Source organism: Brachyistius frenatus, unplaced genomic scaffold, assembly GCF_029030835.1.
Source record: "Brachyistius frenatus isolate BFR_SWC_R1_liver_20210118 unplaced genomic scaffold, ASM2903083v1 Contig_161, whole genome shotgun sequence".
Classification (NCBI taxonomy): domain Eukaryota; kingdom Metazoa; phylum Chordata; class Actinopteri; family Embiotocidae; genus Brachyistius; species Brachyistius frenatus.
This window is the reverse complement of record NW_027210760.1, coordinates 692277-709016: the sequence shown is the minus strand read 5'-3', so window position 1 is coordinate 709016 and position 16740 is coordinate 692277. Positions and strand designations below refer to the sequence as shown.

Here is a 16740-nt window from a genome sequence, read left to right as displayed (position 1 = left end):
ATATAGTCACAGATGAATTTTAGGTTTTAAAATTCTGTTTATTGACGTTAATCATTCTTCTAATGCAAAAAAAATGTGGGTTAAATAAGCATATGAATATCCTACTACAGTCAAAAATGATAACATCGGTAGATACGGTAGCTCTAGATGTAACTAGTATTTACTTAAAAAAAAAAAAAGGAATCACATAGCATTTGATTTACACAGGATTGACTCTTTTCAAATTTCTTTGTTCCCAATGGCCTACATTGTGTTGACTGGTGTGCTGATATTAATGTGCAACTGAAGAGCTGAGCTCAGTTGTTTGCTGATGTGTGTTGCTGTGACTTTGTTAACCCGTTGTGGTTCTATGCGAAGTGACAGATGTATACCAAAAGACACAAGTCTTTACAGACCTAGTTTCCCACTGGCCTTAATGTGACCTCAAAGCAAAGCTGTTTTGACTGGTGATAATTGGCCAAAATGATACCAAAGGGCCAAACTTGGTATAACCCATCAAAGCTCCACTTTAAAACAACCAAACATCCATGTTAAGACAATCAAAAACTGAAATAAATATTTCTCTTTTACCACCAAGAATGATGAAAACAAAACAAATTTTCCTTGGCCAAAAAGGTTTGAGGAAACATGCTGCCTGGATTACTTTTAGTAATGTAGTTTTGATTGAGAGAAGTGCTCTGTCATTTGTGATGGACTTAGATACCGTATGGCAGTGACCATATTGTAAATGATCAGGGTTTGGCAATAAAGGCATGCTGCTTGTTAATAATAAACTTGTATTGCACTGTAAGTCACTTTTGACTTTTTTAACAATTGACTGAGCTCACCATCTTTCTGTGACCTTGAGTAATGCCTAAACCATAAGAGATGTTGTTTGTATAGTAAGGAAATATATTCTTGCCAGGAAAACAAATAAAATTTGCTGTCAGTATACTTTTTACAGAGAACTAAAAATGAGTAAAAAACTAAATTTTCTGAATATAAAGGTAAGTTCTATGAGCCAAGTGTAATGACTTAACACTTAAATACTGTGATCAATAAGTAGTTTATAACTGGTATGAGTATACAAATACACACCCTTGATTTATGTCAATTAATCTAATATTTTCATGACATGCCTACCTATCCTCTTTTTGTCTGATTGATTGTAATCTCTGTCATTATCAGGATTAATATCATGCATGGGTAACAGTTTGCTGATGACAGCTGCTCAGATGTCCTGGTGTTTTGTATCAATCCTCCAAAATCATTGTTCAGTGCGAGCGAGCTTGCTGACAGTTCACTGTGTTAAGTCTGTTTCTATGATGTAAAGAAGAGGGAGACCAAATTCTGCTCTTACATTATTCATGTTTAACAACATGATTAAGTCATACTGAAAATGCTTATGTTTTAGTAAGCAGAGGTACTTTTTCCTCCAGCAGCCCCTTATTCTAAGCTAAAAGCTAAAAATATACATGCACACAGTGGTACTAAGAGTCAATTGAAGAGCTTTGCTGTGTATTTATACAGCTTATTAGTGTCCAATTGAGCATGTGTCAGATTTCCTCCCTTGGCGTAGCAGAAACAACATTATGCCATTTCCCCAATTACATCTCTTCATACTGGAATATGTAGTTCCTATTCCATTTAGGTTTTAATAGACACTTTTGCAAAAGCACTTTAAAAGCTTAAGCACCACTGAAGTGAACTCTACAACAGATTCTACTCTGTACAACAGTGAGGTGTTTATATCTACAGTAGATTATCTTGAAAATGTGTCCTCAAATTCGCAAATGGCAATTTTCAACAAAATAGAGTTTACCCAGTTGGTAAAGTGCAAATAGGTGGACTGCAGTTTTAATCTTTAAATATATGTTCTACTAACAGACAAAGCGAATATCAATATCTACATGAATGTACAAATGATAACCAAACACACCAAATTAGTTTAAGAATTCAAGCAATTAAGCCTTTAAATACAATCAAATGTTTGAAATGAAATAAATAAATATTATCAGAAAAGAGTGACAGACTGAAATCTATCAAGACGCTTTGCTTGGGTCACCTGAATGCAGTGCAGTGTTTCTCAATCCCAGAGCCCACACTGCAGCAACAGTCATTACCCATGTCTCCATGGAGACAACCTCAGCAGCCTGTGCTGGACCTTTAAAAGCCTTTATTTCAGGAAGCTACATTCCTCTATCCAGAAGAGGCACAAAATGTACAGTTCTGATGGAAGCTGCTCATTAATTATAATCTTTGGTCTAATCTTTGTGGGTCTGTTCATCGAAAACAAATGTGCAACAGGAACCATCTGAGATCAACATTCACAGCCCTTTTATTCTGCCTGATGTTAATTTAGCATGAAACAGAAGGAAGACAAATAGAAAGACAATATTTTCACACTGAACTGAACTGATAATTCTAATTTCTGTCGCAACATTTTTTTTAAATCTTTGAATTAATAAAGAAGGTCAATATCAAATGAACAAAGTCTGTTGATACAAATGGCACTGCATCAGCAACGGCCACAAATGAAGCATTAATCACAATTACAAGTGCTGTTGCTATCATTCAAAGTTTCAATGTAAATGTCTCTGGCAGCAGCCATTTTGCAACACTGTTGCCTGGACTAAAGAGACTGAAAAAAAGCCATGCACAAGCAAAGCAATGGATTATGCTAGCAAACAGAAATTTCAGCACAGCATTGAGGGACATTTGAAATTAACGTCAGTGTCTTCTCTGTTTTTTGGAAATTGTCCTGCATCAATTCCAGAATGAAGTAGGCTATTTACTTTCACTCCATTCTCTTAATATATATAACTACTGCCTTCATTGAACCCTTCAGCATGGCCACAAAATGGTTTTCCTGTCATCTTTGCTTGACGCATTGTCCTCCACTCTTTGTTTCTGTTTTGCTCCTGTCTTTCCATCTATCTTTTAAAATGTCCTCAAAATCCCAAAATTTTCTTTTGAGCTGATATCTGCCCCCCAACACGTACACATCCTACCCACTACCCCACAGCCCCTTATCCTCCTAACGGCTCCCCCTTCCTCACTTTGCAGTAAAAAAAAAAAAATCTGTCACCCTCAGTCCAAAAAAAGACAACTACCACCTATCAAGCCTATCTTTTCAGGAATCCATGGTGCACAAGACAGAATCTGAATACATTTTGCAAAATGTGCACTTGGGCAAAGGTGATAAGGGCTTGTCTCTTTTTTTCCCCAATCCAAAATGACTCCATGTCTGTGCTTCTAATATGGCGGGTACAATGGCGGAAAAAAAAAAAGCACAGCCAACCTATTTAATCCTTTTTTGCACAAGAAACTCGATAGTTTTAACAGAAAGAACACAAATATGTAATATAAATGTGCACATTATTTCATTTCAGATGTTAAATAATGAAAATAGTTACTTTGTGTAATATATTAGTTTTTAATTACCATACTTCTGGGTTTATGAGTGGATTTCTGAATTGAAAATTGATGTTAATGTCTATACAGATTTTCATTATGCAAATAATACACTGTTTAAATGCCATTTACAGGCAGGCTTGAGATTTAAAAAAATGCTGATTACAGCAGGTGAACATGCTCATATGTTACAACAAATGTATTTATTAAAAAAATATTTTTCATGAGCAAAATATGCATCAAAGTGTGATTGTTTTGTTATATGCATATTAGGCATCTGAAAATGTAGGATTCGATGTAGAAAAACGCACCCAGACTGAGGCCCATTGCTGTTTAATGACAGAGTAAATAATCCTTTATGTTGTCGACTGAGAATGAAACAAAATAATTGAGAGATTTCAAGCCTAAAAATGTTGTAAAAATGAATTATACAAAAACTAAATTTAATTACACAAAAAAATGCCTTGTTCCTCATGCCGTACAGGCTGCACCTATAATTAAACCTATGCTTTTCGTCTTTCCCTCGCTCTATTTCTCTGTGTATTAAATCTTAAATGTTGAACAAGCAGTGGTGGCTAAATGTCACAAGTTTTATGAAGGTTATTGTTAATGTATCAACCCCCCACCAAAAGCCCCACTGCCTGTGACAGGACATTGCAACAGCCTATTCCTCCGTTTATTTTTGCAGGAAAATAAATTAATGAATATAAGAATCAACAGCTTAATAGTAGAAACACTTTCAGACTATTCAGACTATTATTTATGCTCGGTCAAGTAGTATAATTAACATAAACTTGAAGTTCGATGTGCGCAAATGCATGACTTACCATTCAAGATGCACTGGAAAAAGATAAGAGCCAATATCCACATGCCCCGCTCCGTTCAATATCCAAGCTTATGCTTTTTCTTCTTCTCTCACCGCACTCTTTCTTCTTCTTTCTTCCTTTTATTTCTTCAACAAGTCAATTGCAATGAACAAAAAGGGGGCTTGCAAATCTCTCTCTCTCCCTCTCTCTCTCTCAGTCCTTCACGTTGGGAAGAAGATGAAGAGGAGGAGGTCTGAGCTTCTTCCTGATGCTGATTGTCTCCTGGTACAGCGGGAGATGAATGATCCACAACTGCGTCTCCCCCTTTTTTGGACTGACCGCACCGCACCGGGCCTCAGTGCAGCCGTCCCCCCGTATCGGAGCGCTGTTCTGCGTGGAACATGAGGGAGCTCTGCTCGGTGCACCCCGGTCCAGGTGAGCTGTGCCGCTGCTGCTGAGTCAGAGGCTGGAGACGCATAGGACAAACTGTCAATGCGCAGACACAACTCCACTGTGAAACAAATCAAAACAACGAAACAAAAAGCAAAAATCCTCAAAAATCAGGACAAAAAAAAAAAAAAAAAAAAATCTATCAATAAATCAATCAGAAGTCTATGCACAGAGAGGAGCCAAACGTGTCATCTCAGGTATGTGGGAAAAAATGCGTAAAACTTGTAATTTTTTTCGAGGATTAAAAAACGCATGGAGTTGATTGTTAGCTGCGCTGGAAACTCATTCTCTCTTCGCCGCCTCTCTCCGCCCGGCGAGCAACAAGCACACGCATCTTCTCCTCGCACACACAAACTGCGCACACTGGTCCTGCGCTTATAACCTGCCCTGCCTCAGAGCACTGTGAAATAAACCCTCGCCTCTTTCTCCGCTGCCGCTTTTCTCCCTCTCCATTGCCTTAAAGGTGCAGGGGTGGGGGGATGAGGGTGCGCACAGCTGAGCCTCTGGAGGAGCGTTATAAAATCCTATTTTCTTCTGTTTTAACACAGAGATGACGGATCAAGGTGCCCGGTTCAGAGCAGGAGAACTGTACATTAAATTAAGCAGGAGAGAATTAGCCCAGGCAGGACATCTTTCTATGGTTTGCTGGCACTGCTGTGGTGTAGCAGACCGGAGGATAGAGGCTGAGGGAGGGAGGGAGGGAGGGAGGGAAGGAGGGAGGCAGGGGGATGCCGCGATGCTACACCTGACTCGATGCTAGGCATTTGGTCAGGGGGAAAAAGCTCAATTCTAAATTATCTTAATTGGAGGCGGGAGAAAAGGGGTTGGGGTAATCAAATCCTGTTTTTAATGTAATTTCTGGATCATTTATGAACCCCAGAAGGCATTTCTGGGATCCTGCTTGCCTTACCCCTGCATTCATGAATTGACCTTGACAAATAAAAGTAGCACGCCAGAGAGCTGTGGATTACTATATAAAATACTAAACCGTTATGGTAAGAACAGCATGCAATTTGAAATGATTAGGGCACCATTCCATTTTAACATTTTACAAAAAACAATAAGCACCGAAGGGGAACATGCAGACAGTAAATGTTTCCCTCTGAAACGTAAGGGACCAAACGTGCATGTTGTGTTTTTCCCATAACACCGATGTTTACGTCAAATTTGCATCATATGTTGAGCTTGAAATGATTTTGCAGGCACTGAGACTGTAGATACCATAATAACTAACTGCTGTGACATCTACAACCATGTGACTGTTTGAATTTAGCGTGGCACATTTTGTTCAAAGGCGATCCAGACCTTGTCTCTTAGACTTAGCATCCACATCAGACCTGCACATGCTCTCCACCAGGAATACAAGACCTGTCACTGCCTGTCTGGCATCCAGACAGGCATCCCCAAAATAAAACAGATCATTATCGCTGACTCCAGCCACCCAAAATAAGATAGCAGGAAGGGAAATGCACTATTCATCACACATATACAAAATATTTAGTGTTTGTGTTGATTTTGCTTAATTCCCCTCCTTGGCTCTCAGCAATGATGGTTTGTTATTCATTCAGTTATGGCAGTGTGTTTACTGTAATGTGCAGGCCTGCTCTTGTTCTGCCTTTGTACAGCAATGGTTTACAAACTGGCACGTTCAACAGCCCACGTCCCTTTTCAGTGGATTATTATTAGAAAACCTATCCTAAATATATTTTTCTCCAGTATCAGGTAGCTACCTATTTAAAATCCAAACCAATTCAGACAAATTTGATAATTGCTGTAAGAGAAATGCGCAATCCAAACAACCAAACAGCAATGCTATATGTCAACAATTTATTTACAAGTCAAATATAGTTTATGTGGCAGGAAAATATTTGGCACTAACCAATTTCCCCACCAGTCTTGTTGATTTATTGCCATTTTTTCTTATGTCCTAATCATTCAAACATATGGTGAATGTTTCTCTTTAGTGTCCATCCTAGTGGACTGTTTGTGTACAGAGATTGGATTAAAATCACTGGCTGTATGGTCATAAAGAGCTCAGTCCTTATTTCTCTAATCCCTGCTTAAACTCTATGATATGTTGTGAGGGTACGATCAAATCAAAAGTATTATCCTCTGTAAACCCTTCTGTTATTTAAATGTTATAAATTCCCAGACATCTCTGCAACTTCCTTTTTGCGCTTATAGATATGAGCAGATGTGTCACTAAAAACTGAATTTGAGTGATTTGTGTTTGAAATGCTTAACTTGATTAAACGCATTTAAAAGCTGAATTGGAATTACATCATTTAAATTTGGATTGTTTAACTTGAATAATTGCACTGAGACTGAACTGAACTTCAAACGGAACGTAACATTATGAAATTGAATTAATTTGCTATGTGTGTATAGTGTATGTATAGTGATCCTCACCAAAACTTCAAAACTTTGGTCAAACTGATATTTTGACGTATTGATCCACATGTGGATAAGATGCAAAGTTAAGGCCTCACTATTAACTTTATGAGTTGCTATTAATGACATTATTAAATACAAGTCAAACATCTTGGTCCTGATAGGTTCAAAAAGGGTTCTATATTCATAGGTGGGAGCTCATATCCATTTTTTTTATGTGGGTCATGCAGCCTAATTCAACCACATTATAATAGTTTAAAAATGGTGATCTCTGGTTTTACGTTACATGGGGGTGAACAGCTAGCTGCTTACACTCAGACTGACTGACCAACACTGTCATTCACAGAGCTACACCATCAGCACTAAAATGTGATGTTGTCACCTCATTGAACAGTGCAGCAAAAGTATGTGCTAAGAAATAAAGTTTATATTATCAGTGGATAGTCCTACATAGCTCACAAACAGTTTGGACACCATGAACCACAACACTGCAGCCTTTAGTGACCAAACAGGCCTATTAATTCATCCATTGAACAAACCTCTCTGAGATACAGAAATAGAATCATGGATGTAAAGAGAGCATTCACAGGAGCACAGTAATACTTAGAGTGAAAGGTACAACCAAGCCTGTATCAATTAAAAACAGAGAACACAACAAAGCCTATTTTGCCAAACACTTGCATTGAGTATTGACCAAAAACACTATTTCATGTGTAACTATATTACAGTTGCAATGGAAAGAGTTAGAGAGGGAGACAAGCTGTGAAGCTACAGTTTTGGATGGATTGTTTATAAAGCTTTATACTCTCAAAATCTAATTGAGGGAAGCGCACAAGTTTGGGTTCGCTTGTACTGGAAAGTAACAGAAGGTAACAGAACTTCCTGAATTTGTTAGGCCTCTAGGCCTTTTAAGGGAGATTGAGAATTATCATGATTGATGACCATTAAAGAGCTGATCAAGTTTTTGACCTTTCAAACCTTGTGCTAAGCCACGAGCTCCTCGAAGCAAATGACTAAAGATCTGAAGATGAAGCCAACTGATGCCTCCAAAGCAGGAGGGGGGAATAAAAAAAAATATCAAAGTGCACCCTTCTTGCAAGAATGGTTCAGGGTCACCTAATCACCCCCAACTGGAAGCTTTATTAAAAAGGCATGTTTTAAGCCTAATCTTAAAAGTAGAGAGGGTGTCTGCCTCCCAAACTGAAGCAGGGAGCTGGTTCCACAGGAGAGGGGCCTTAAAGATGAAGGCCCTTACTCTCATTCTACTGTTGGAAACGCTACGAACCACAAGCGGGCCAGCATTCTGAGAGCAATAGGCTCCATTAGGATGTTATGGTTCTATATGCCCTCGGATAAGATGGAGCTTGGCCATTAAGAGATTTTAAAGTTAGCAACATAATTTTTAATTATATTTTTAATTTTACCAGAAGCCATTGTGAAGAACCTAAACAAGGAGAAATAGGATCTCTCACTAAATCATGTCACTACTCTGCAGTATTTTTTTTTTGTCAACTGCAGACTTTTTAATAAGTAATTTGAACATCCTAACAACAAGCAATTTCAATAGTTTGGCCTGGTAGTAACAAATGCATGGATTCTCTGCTTTGTGCTGATGCAGGATTTTCATGTTTTTATTAATATTACAAAGATGAAAGAAGGTAGTTGTAGAGACTTGCTTTATGTGCGAGTTAAAGGATAAGTCCTCATCAAAGATGACCCCAAGATTCCTCAGTGGTGGAGGCAAAGGCAGTCGTCCAGAGAACCCAAGTGATTGGAGAAAGAATTTCTAAGGTCTTAAATATATAGCCTGGCTGTGCCGACTGTGGCTCAGAACTTCATTCTTCTTTTTTTTTTCACTGTGATAACGGTCTGATAACTCTGCTCATAATAGCATTTGCACAGCCACTCTGAAGGGTGGACCAATCAGCGGGAAGTGTTTGTGGCTAACAGTGTTTGTCATGCCCCTCCTTCCCTGTGATTGGACAGCTGGTGACAGTGACAAGTGCAGTGCTATTATTTTTCAACTGTAAGAAAAAAATAAAATCACCTAATCTTCAGCATTCAGTGCAGAGTAAACAGTCAGAACCTCCTCAAGCTGCTGGTGTTCATTAAAACATTTGAGAAAAAAAAATGTGCTGTACTCAGGAAAATTAGCTTTGGTAGTTGTAGAGGTGGCAGAGTATCAGGCAGTTTCCCTATGTAGGGTGGCCAGGCCCATATATTCACAGTGAAATTGGGTTCTGGTTCATACCAGGCTACCAAATACAATAACTTCAGTTGAATTTAGAAGGCAAATTTTAATGGTTAACCAGGCCTTTTTTTTTTTTTAATCTCTTAGACCAATTGCTTTATCTTGTCTAAGAAAGACATAGCTCGGTGTCATCAGCAAAACAATGCAAGTTTATGCATTGTTTCCTTATGATATGACCAAAGGGAAGCATGTATAGTGTGAGAAGTATTGGGCCTAGTAGGAAGGTACTCTTGAGGTTTCTTTTGTGCAATTGTGACCAGGCCTCAGATTACAAGAACCCAAAATGCCACTCTGGGAATTTCACCCAGAGGATACTCAAATACACAAGCTCTTTAAGAAAGAGAGTGCAGAGACAGGAGTTTCACATTTCAAAAGGAACATTTATTGAAAATTAATCAGGTGCATTCCTCCAAAAGTAAAAAAGTCTAAATAAAAGGTAAAAGTCAATGTCTTTATTACAAAACAATGTTATCAAAACTTAAAAATGTATATTAAACTGACCACATTACCAACACAGGGGAGGGTGCCAAAAATACTCACAGGGGAATGGACTGAAAAGACAAGTCCCAAAGTGCTTCACCACCAAAGGTTTCCTTTGACACAGCAAAAATGGCATGCAGGAGATAACCCAGGGCTAGAAAATCAGACCACCACCAAAGCAGCCCAACCTTCCTGCTGACAAAAGAGTCAAACAGTTGGTTTACAAATAACAAATCACTCTTCGGATGAACAATTTATATAATTGCTCCAGATAATGATTGAGCACACACCCACACAAGATATAAATATAAAACAATCACGAAGGCCAGCTATTTAAATGGGCCATAAACCAAAATCAAATGGCATGAAGTACATAAGATGAGATCACAAAACAAAGAAACCAAACTAAGGACACTAACTAAGGGACAAAAACAGTAGTAGCAACAGAGCTTATCCTTCTCAGGCAAAGAAACAATACTATCAACTCTAAATAGATAGTGGGAAATAAGCAAGTGGGTGGCTACAATGCATTACCTTCACCAACAACAGAGCCACTTTACATGTGATGGCAACACTATGTTCCTTGTTCCTATTGAGAGCGCGAGGAAAAACTTTTGGTTGCGAGTTTAGATGGGCAGGACCTATACTCATGGAGGAAACAAAAGTTCAATTAGTGCTTTTAATGCTGATGAATAATTCATAACCACATTGAGGAAGAAATGAAGGAACAGTAGGCCTATGTCTGCAGAATAAAGAAATGGGGTAACCGTGTTCCCTTTGACAGTAACTCTTTGCCATTACAGGGTCGAAAGTGGTATGTCCACTTGAAAATAAGCTATTTGCCATAAGCTTCCCACTGTATGTAACACAAGAAATAATATGAGATCGTAGACAGACAGACTGACAGACAGAGTATGTATCATATATACTACACCAATTGTGCAATATACATCCATCCATTGTGCAAGACAGTTTATGTGTGTTCATTTTCATCTTATGACTGTGATGTTATTGTGACTGTGATGTTCCACTGACCAGAGATATCTAGGAATTAGCTCGAGACTGGGCGACTGTCATTCACAGAGCAATAGTAAACATCTTTGAGTTTGACTCTTCTGGTCCATAACTGTCCAACATGGGATGACACTGTTGCTTAGTAACCACAGCACATGACTGACCTTAGCGGTGCAGTCATAAAAATGTATGAAGTCCTTTTATTCATTTTCCCATCTCTTTTGTGTTCTCTCTGTCATACAAACACACACAAATATACGCACATATCAGATGAACACATCCTAAATGTATTGTTCTAGTGTGTGTGTGTGTGTGTGTGTGTGTGTGTGTGTGTGTGTGTGTGTGTGTGTGTGTGTGTGTGTGTGTGTGTGTGTGTGTGTGTGTGTGTGTGTGTGTGTGTGTGTGTGTGTGTGTGTGTGAGAGAGAGAGAGAGAGAGAGAGAGAGAGAGAGAGAAGTATGATGGTAATAAAGGGCTTTACCTGACACATGCTACAGACTTCATCAAGCAGCATGAAGAGATTGAGATGGGGGATAACATCCAGCGACAGTAAAATCAGCAGTCAAAAGGTAAACAGGAAAACAGCAGAGGATGCAAGTGTGAAAGCAGGTTCACTTCCATTCCAATATTCCTATGATGCCAATGCCGATAAAAAAAAAAAGAATATATGCAGATGTAAGAAACAATAATATTTAGGATTATGTGTTTGGGGTGCTTTCAGTATCAAATCTGTGATCTACTTAGTTGATGTAAATCTGTCCAGTTTACAGTGTCTTAATCAGGTTTAATCCCCTGAACATATTTTTTGAATTGACAAAGCTTTGAGCAGTAGTGGCTGAGTATATGACTGGGCAGATGCGGCCCAGATGATTCCACGCAGGGCTTTAAGCACCATGTCTGTCAGCTCATTGGCACAGTATCACAGCAACTGGCTTTCTAGCAAAGTGCTGTTCTGTTGTTCCTACAGGGAGCACAGATGTTAGCATTGCTGTCGTCACCCTCGCCATCTTTTCACCCGAACAACATCTGCAAAACTGTGTTGTCGGCTGGAACGCCACGATCCAGTCTTGAACTGTTGACAGCTGGGGCAAGTCAGCACAGATGGCAGGAGGGGTGGCAGGAGACTGGCACCGTATGGAGGAGGATGGCAGGTAGAGTGTGGGTCTCCCATCTGGCCTTGGTGCTGGCAATTTGCCCCAGGGAATCTTCAACTCTTCAACATTTCCAACTCCATTTAGAAGTTAGAAGTCACCTTGTGTTAATTTGAAGGAAATGGCTTGCTCGAAGTATTAGCCTGACTCTGGACAAGTTATATAATGCATTCTCACAACAGCTACAACCTTGTTTTGTCATAAGTACTCAGGCAGAAGCCAAAAAAGCTGATAATGTCGGGTGTGATGTAAATTGCTGCTGAAATTTAAAATAAGGGAGCAATCCTAATTACATTTTGATTGTTTGCCTTTTTTTTCTATTAAATGTATAAAACAGGTAATTATGTATTACTCCATCACGATTACTGTTAATCCTGTGCTTCTCCTGTGTTACAACCGGACGAAAAGTCGCAACATAAGGAGGGGCACAACACCGAGTTAAATGCGAAACAAAGGTGACATTTATTTACAAAACACAAAATTTATGTCCTGCTTTTAAATTCAGACAGAATGGAAGTTATTGTACTTGGTCCTAAACACCTCAGAAACTCTTTCTGTAATCACTTAGTTACTCTAGATGACGTTGTCTTGGCCTCCAGCAAAACTGTGAGGAACTTTGGAGTCATCTTTGATGAGGACTTGTCCTTTAGACACCATATAAAGCAAATCTCCAGAACTGCCTTCTTTCATCTACGTAATATTAATAAAATCAGGAAAATCCTTCCTCAGCGTGATGCAGACAAATGAATTCATGCGTTTGTTACTTCTAGGCTAGATTATTGTAATTCCTTGTTGTTAGGTTGTCCAAATTACTAATTAAAGACCCTGCAGTTGATCCAAAATGCTGTAGCAAGAGTACTGACGGGATTTAGTGAGAGAGATCATATTTCTCCAGTTTTAGCTTCTCTTCACTGGCTTCCTGTTAAATCAAGAATAGAATTTAAAATTCTCTTGATGACTTACAAAGCTCTAGATGACCAGGCTCCATCGTATCTCAGAGATCTTAGAGAATCATATCATCCTGAAAGAGCACTTCGCTCTCAGTACGCTGGCCGGCTGTCTATTCAGTTCCCTCGCTCACATAGTTTCTGTTCTTTCTTTTGCAGATGTCCCGTCATGGAGCTGCATGTCTCTGCCCTGCGATTGTCGGCCACACCAACAGTTCATGTCTTGTATCTCTATGCTGTCCTTTTCTCTCTCTGCTCTCCTCTCACCCCAACCGGTCGAGGCAGATGGCCACCCACCTCTGAGCCTGATTCTGCAGGAGGTTTCTTCCTGTTAAGAGGGAGTTTTTTCTTTCCTCTGTTGGGAACTCTGTAAGAGTTTTTCCCTCCTAGCGCATGTGGGAATTGTTGAATTGTTGGGTTTCTCTATATAATATTGTAAAGTTCTGCTGTAAGGACTTTCAATGTGTGAAGTGCCATGAAATAACCTGTGTTGTGATTTGGCGCTTTATAAATAAAATTGAATTGAATTGAAGATTAATGTGAGAATCAAAACTGAAGACCAGGGTCTGGCGCCAGGAAGTGAGAAAGAGTGGGCAGAGCAAGGAGGCACTTACAGAATATCTTTTTTTTATTTGATTTTATACACTTTATTAATCCCCGAGGGGAAATGTCTTCACTACAGCAGGGGGGCTCTCAGGGGGGAGATGCTGCAGCAGGCTGCCACTAGCGCGGCGCCAGGTAACCTGACCTGAGGTGCATGTTTTTGGATGATGGGAGGAAGCCGGAGAACCCGGAGAGAACCCACGCAAGCACAGGGAGAACATGCAAACTCCGCACAGAAAGGCCCAGGACCGGATTCAAACCCGGAACCTTTTTGCTGTGAGGCGACAGTGCTAACCACTGCACCACCGAGCCGCCACATAGGCCAAACCCACACCTTCATGCAGGTGCCCTTAGTAAGTCATTAGGGAGCTGCACCTAGAACATATGCACACATATGCACACATATGCACACACACACACACACACACACACACACACACACACACACACACACACACACACACACACACACACACACACACACACACACACACACACACACACACACACATAACACATGCCTTCACAGCAGGACATAGAATTTCACATAACACCGTTTATTCTGTTTTTTTACAATCCATATTGTTTACAACTTCACAGTGGGTTCTAGGTTCATTCAGCACTAGGTTCATTCGGATACAGTACTGTATGGGAATTTTAAATGTCTGTTCTACACAGGTGGAACACAAACATGCTTTTATGGTACTCGTGTTGCACAGTGACAGATGATGACTATACTGAAATAAAAATATTTTTTAGAATTTTCCATTATCATTATTGTTCGGGGCCGATCAAGGTATCGATATGTGTTCAGCCAAATATCACCCAATCTCCACTACCAGAAAAATGAAAATGTCCTGCAGTCAGTGCTCAATGAACTAGTGCTCATCCTTTTAGGAAATAGTTTAATTGGTAATACAGAAAGAGACAGTTTTCCTTGACAGACATCAAGGCGTTAACAAGTTACCCCCTCAAAGCATGTTTAACCTTTAACCAGTCTGCAACAAACTGGATCCAAACAGCACCGTGAGTAAAAAAAAAAAAAAAAAGAAAAGAACATTTACCCTGACTTGTACTGACTGTAGTGATATTTATGTGTTTAGAAATTGTGTTAGTGAACATTATATCAGAAATGTACCTAAGAAATCTATGTTTAATGGAGTTTTAATGTAGCTGTCCATCAAGCTGGAGATATTAGATAATGAACACTTTTCCTGTCAAATGTCCTTAGAGATGGACTTCCATCGTGCTTTATTCTGTATATACAGTCTACGGTCATTACATTTTCCATATGCTCAAATTAATTTTGCGTCTGCAGATCCCAATTCAGTATTTAGTACATCAACTACAGTATATGGGGCATTAACAACAAGTAGCTTAATCGATTTGTATATCTGCTGCTGCTCGATCTGCTCAATTGATTTGTTTATATATCAGAAAATGAATCACCCATTATTTAAATACTTCATTAAAAGTTTGCATAAGTTAAAACTTCTGTTCTGCCCTCAGGACTGGGTAATCGGCGCCTCCTCCTGGGCCCTTTAGGTTGTGTTGTTCATTTGCCTTTACTTTGACATGCCCTTTGACCTGGAACAGGAAGTTTGCCACATGTGGTAGTTTTAGGTAGATGGTCTCAGAAAAGTAATCTGCTGCCATCCTTCATGTGTTTACGCCTTCGAAAGCATAGTCTGTAAGTATTTGTTTAGCATAGACCACAGAATAATATTTTCGTAATATTTTCTCCTTAAGTATATTTTTGTAAAGGTTCATTTTTTTGTATCCGTAGCCAGTTGTTGTTACACTATACGCTTGACTGCTACAGAAGCATAGGAGCTACATAAGGTTCAATTTGTAGTGTGCAATTCATATGCATCTTGTGCATTGTGTCCTTCTGTTTGTTTTAGTTTGACTTATATTTGATTTGTGTACGTGGGTGCTGCACAATAAACCATCTGGAGCTTGGATGCTCCATCCTGACTCCCGTATTCATTTGAATGGAGTTTGGCTTACTGCTGAATTGTGTACCAAGTTACACACACACACACACACACACACACACACACACACACACACACACACACACACACACACAGGAGAGCAGTACAACTTCATCACATCATTTTTCAAGTAAAACTGCCAATGTTTCTTGGTCCAAGATACTTAAGTGTCAGGATTTTATATTTGTAATTGTAAATTGAATATCCTCAAGTATTTGAATACATCAGCTTGGGCTGTAGGACATAATAAAAGGCACATGTAACTATTTCTCACATTTATAGACAGCCAAATGATTATATTAATTAAGAACATAATAGCCAAATGAAACTACAATGAAACGAATCATTTGTTGAGGCCCAAGCTGAGAATAAAAATACAATAATAAAATTGTAAAATCAGTCAAGCATTTTTTCCTCTGACCTCAATAAAATATAAAACACTGACTCCTTCCTGTTGATTCAAATTTGGCTCGTGCGTTTGAAGGTGACAAAAAACAAAAGTTTGTATTAAGAATTTGTATGACACAAAATAAGGAACTATTACATGTTGGTATGTTGTATATTCAAACATGTTTGCCAAAACCTTGAAAAATAAATATATAGAATTTCGGGAAAGCTGTGAGGTATCCAAGTGGTTAAACAATCTTCAGGGTTTTTTTTGTGGACTTATTGAAAAGGCCTGGATGATAATGTCAGGGGTGAACTGAGATGTGATGAGGGTAAAATACCAAATGGCAATACAAAATAAAAATAATTAGTTCAAAGCTGTAGTCATAGCAGTACTTCTTGTACTTTTTTGGCTTAATGCATTGGATTTATTTGATAATGAAGACATTGTTTTCATGCTGACCCTCCAAATTGAAACATCCAGGCCTACCTTAAAATGAAATATCAGATTTGAGGGGCTGGCTGAGCAGACCTGCAGATCACAATGGTTGTTGACAGCAGCATGGGGCATTGCACAGTAGGGGCTCTGGGTTTGACCTGGACTGGCTGTCCAGGGCAGAGGGCCAGCACAGAAGAAAAGCGCTTTACGGATGGAGCATGTGGTCAGGTCATCTTTTCTCCTCCTCCCCATACACCCTCATCCCCAGCTCCCCCTTAATCCCAGCCGAAAGCTCCCTCCCTCCCACCCTCACTCACTCACTTCCCTCTCCCTTCGTGCCCTCCTCTTCATCCTCCTCACCTCGACCCCCTCCCCTGTATCCAGAATGCCGCAAGGAAATGCCACCAGATGCCAGTGTCTAAGACAGGCATT

General features: G+C 39.4%; 1 protein-coding gene across 3 annotated transcripts in view; it reads right to left on the bottom strand.

Annotated features, from left to right (window-relative positions):
- The window catches only part of LOC138631606 (cell adhesion molecule DSCAM-like), a 102308-nt gene extending 97126 nt beyond the window's left edge, over nucleotides 1–5182 (bottom strand). For 2 of the 3 annotated variants that reach the window (XM_069716648.1, XM_069716649.1), the window contains exon 1: nucleotides 4221–5181. In XM_069716648.1, the coding sequence (XP_069572749.1) occupies nucleotides 4221–4263 (43 nt within the window). In that variant the 5' untranslated portion in view covers nucleotides 4264–5181. Of the gene's footprint in view, nucleotides 1–4220 lie in introns of all 3 variants that reach the window. The other variant, XM_069716650.1, reaches the window with a different exon arrangement.
- Between the last annotated feature and the right edge of the window lie 11558 nt (nucleotides 5183–16740).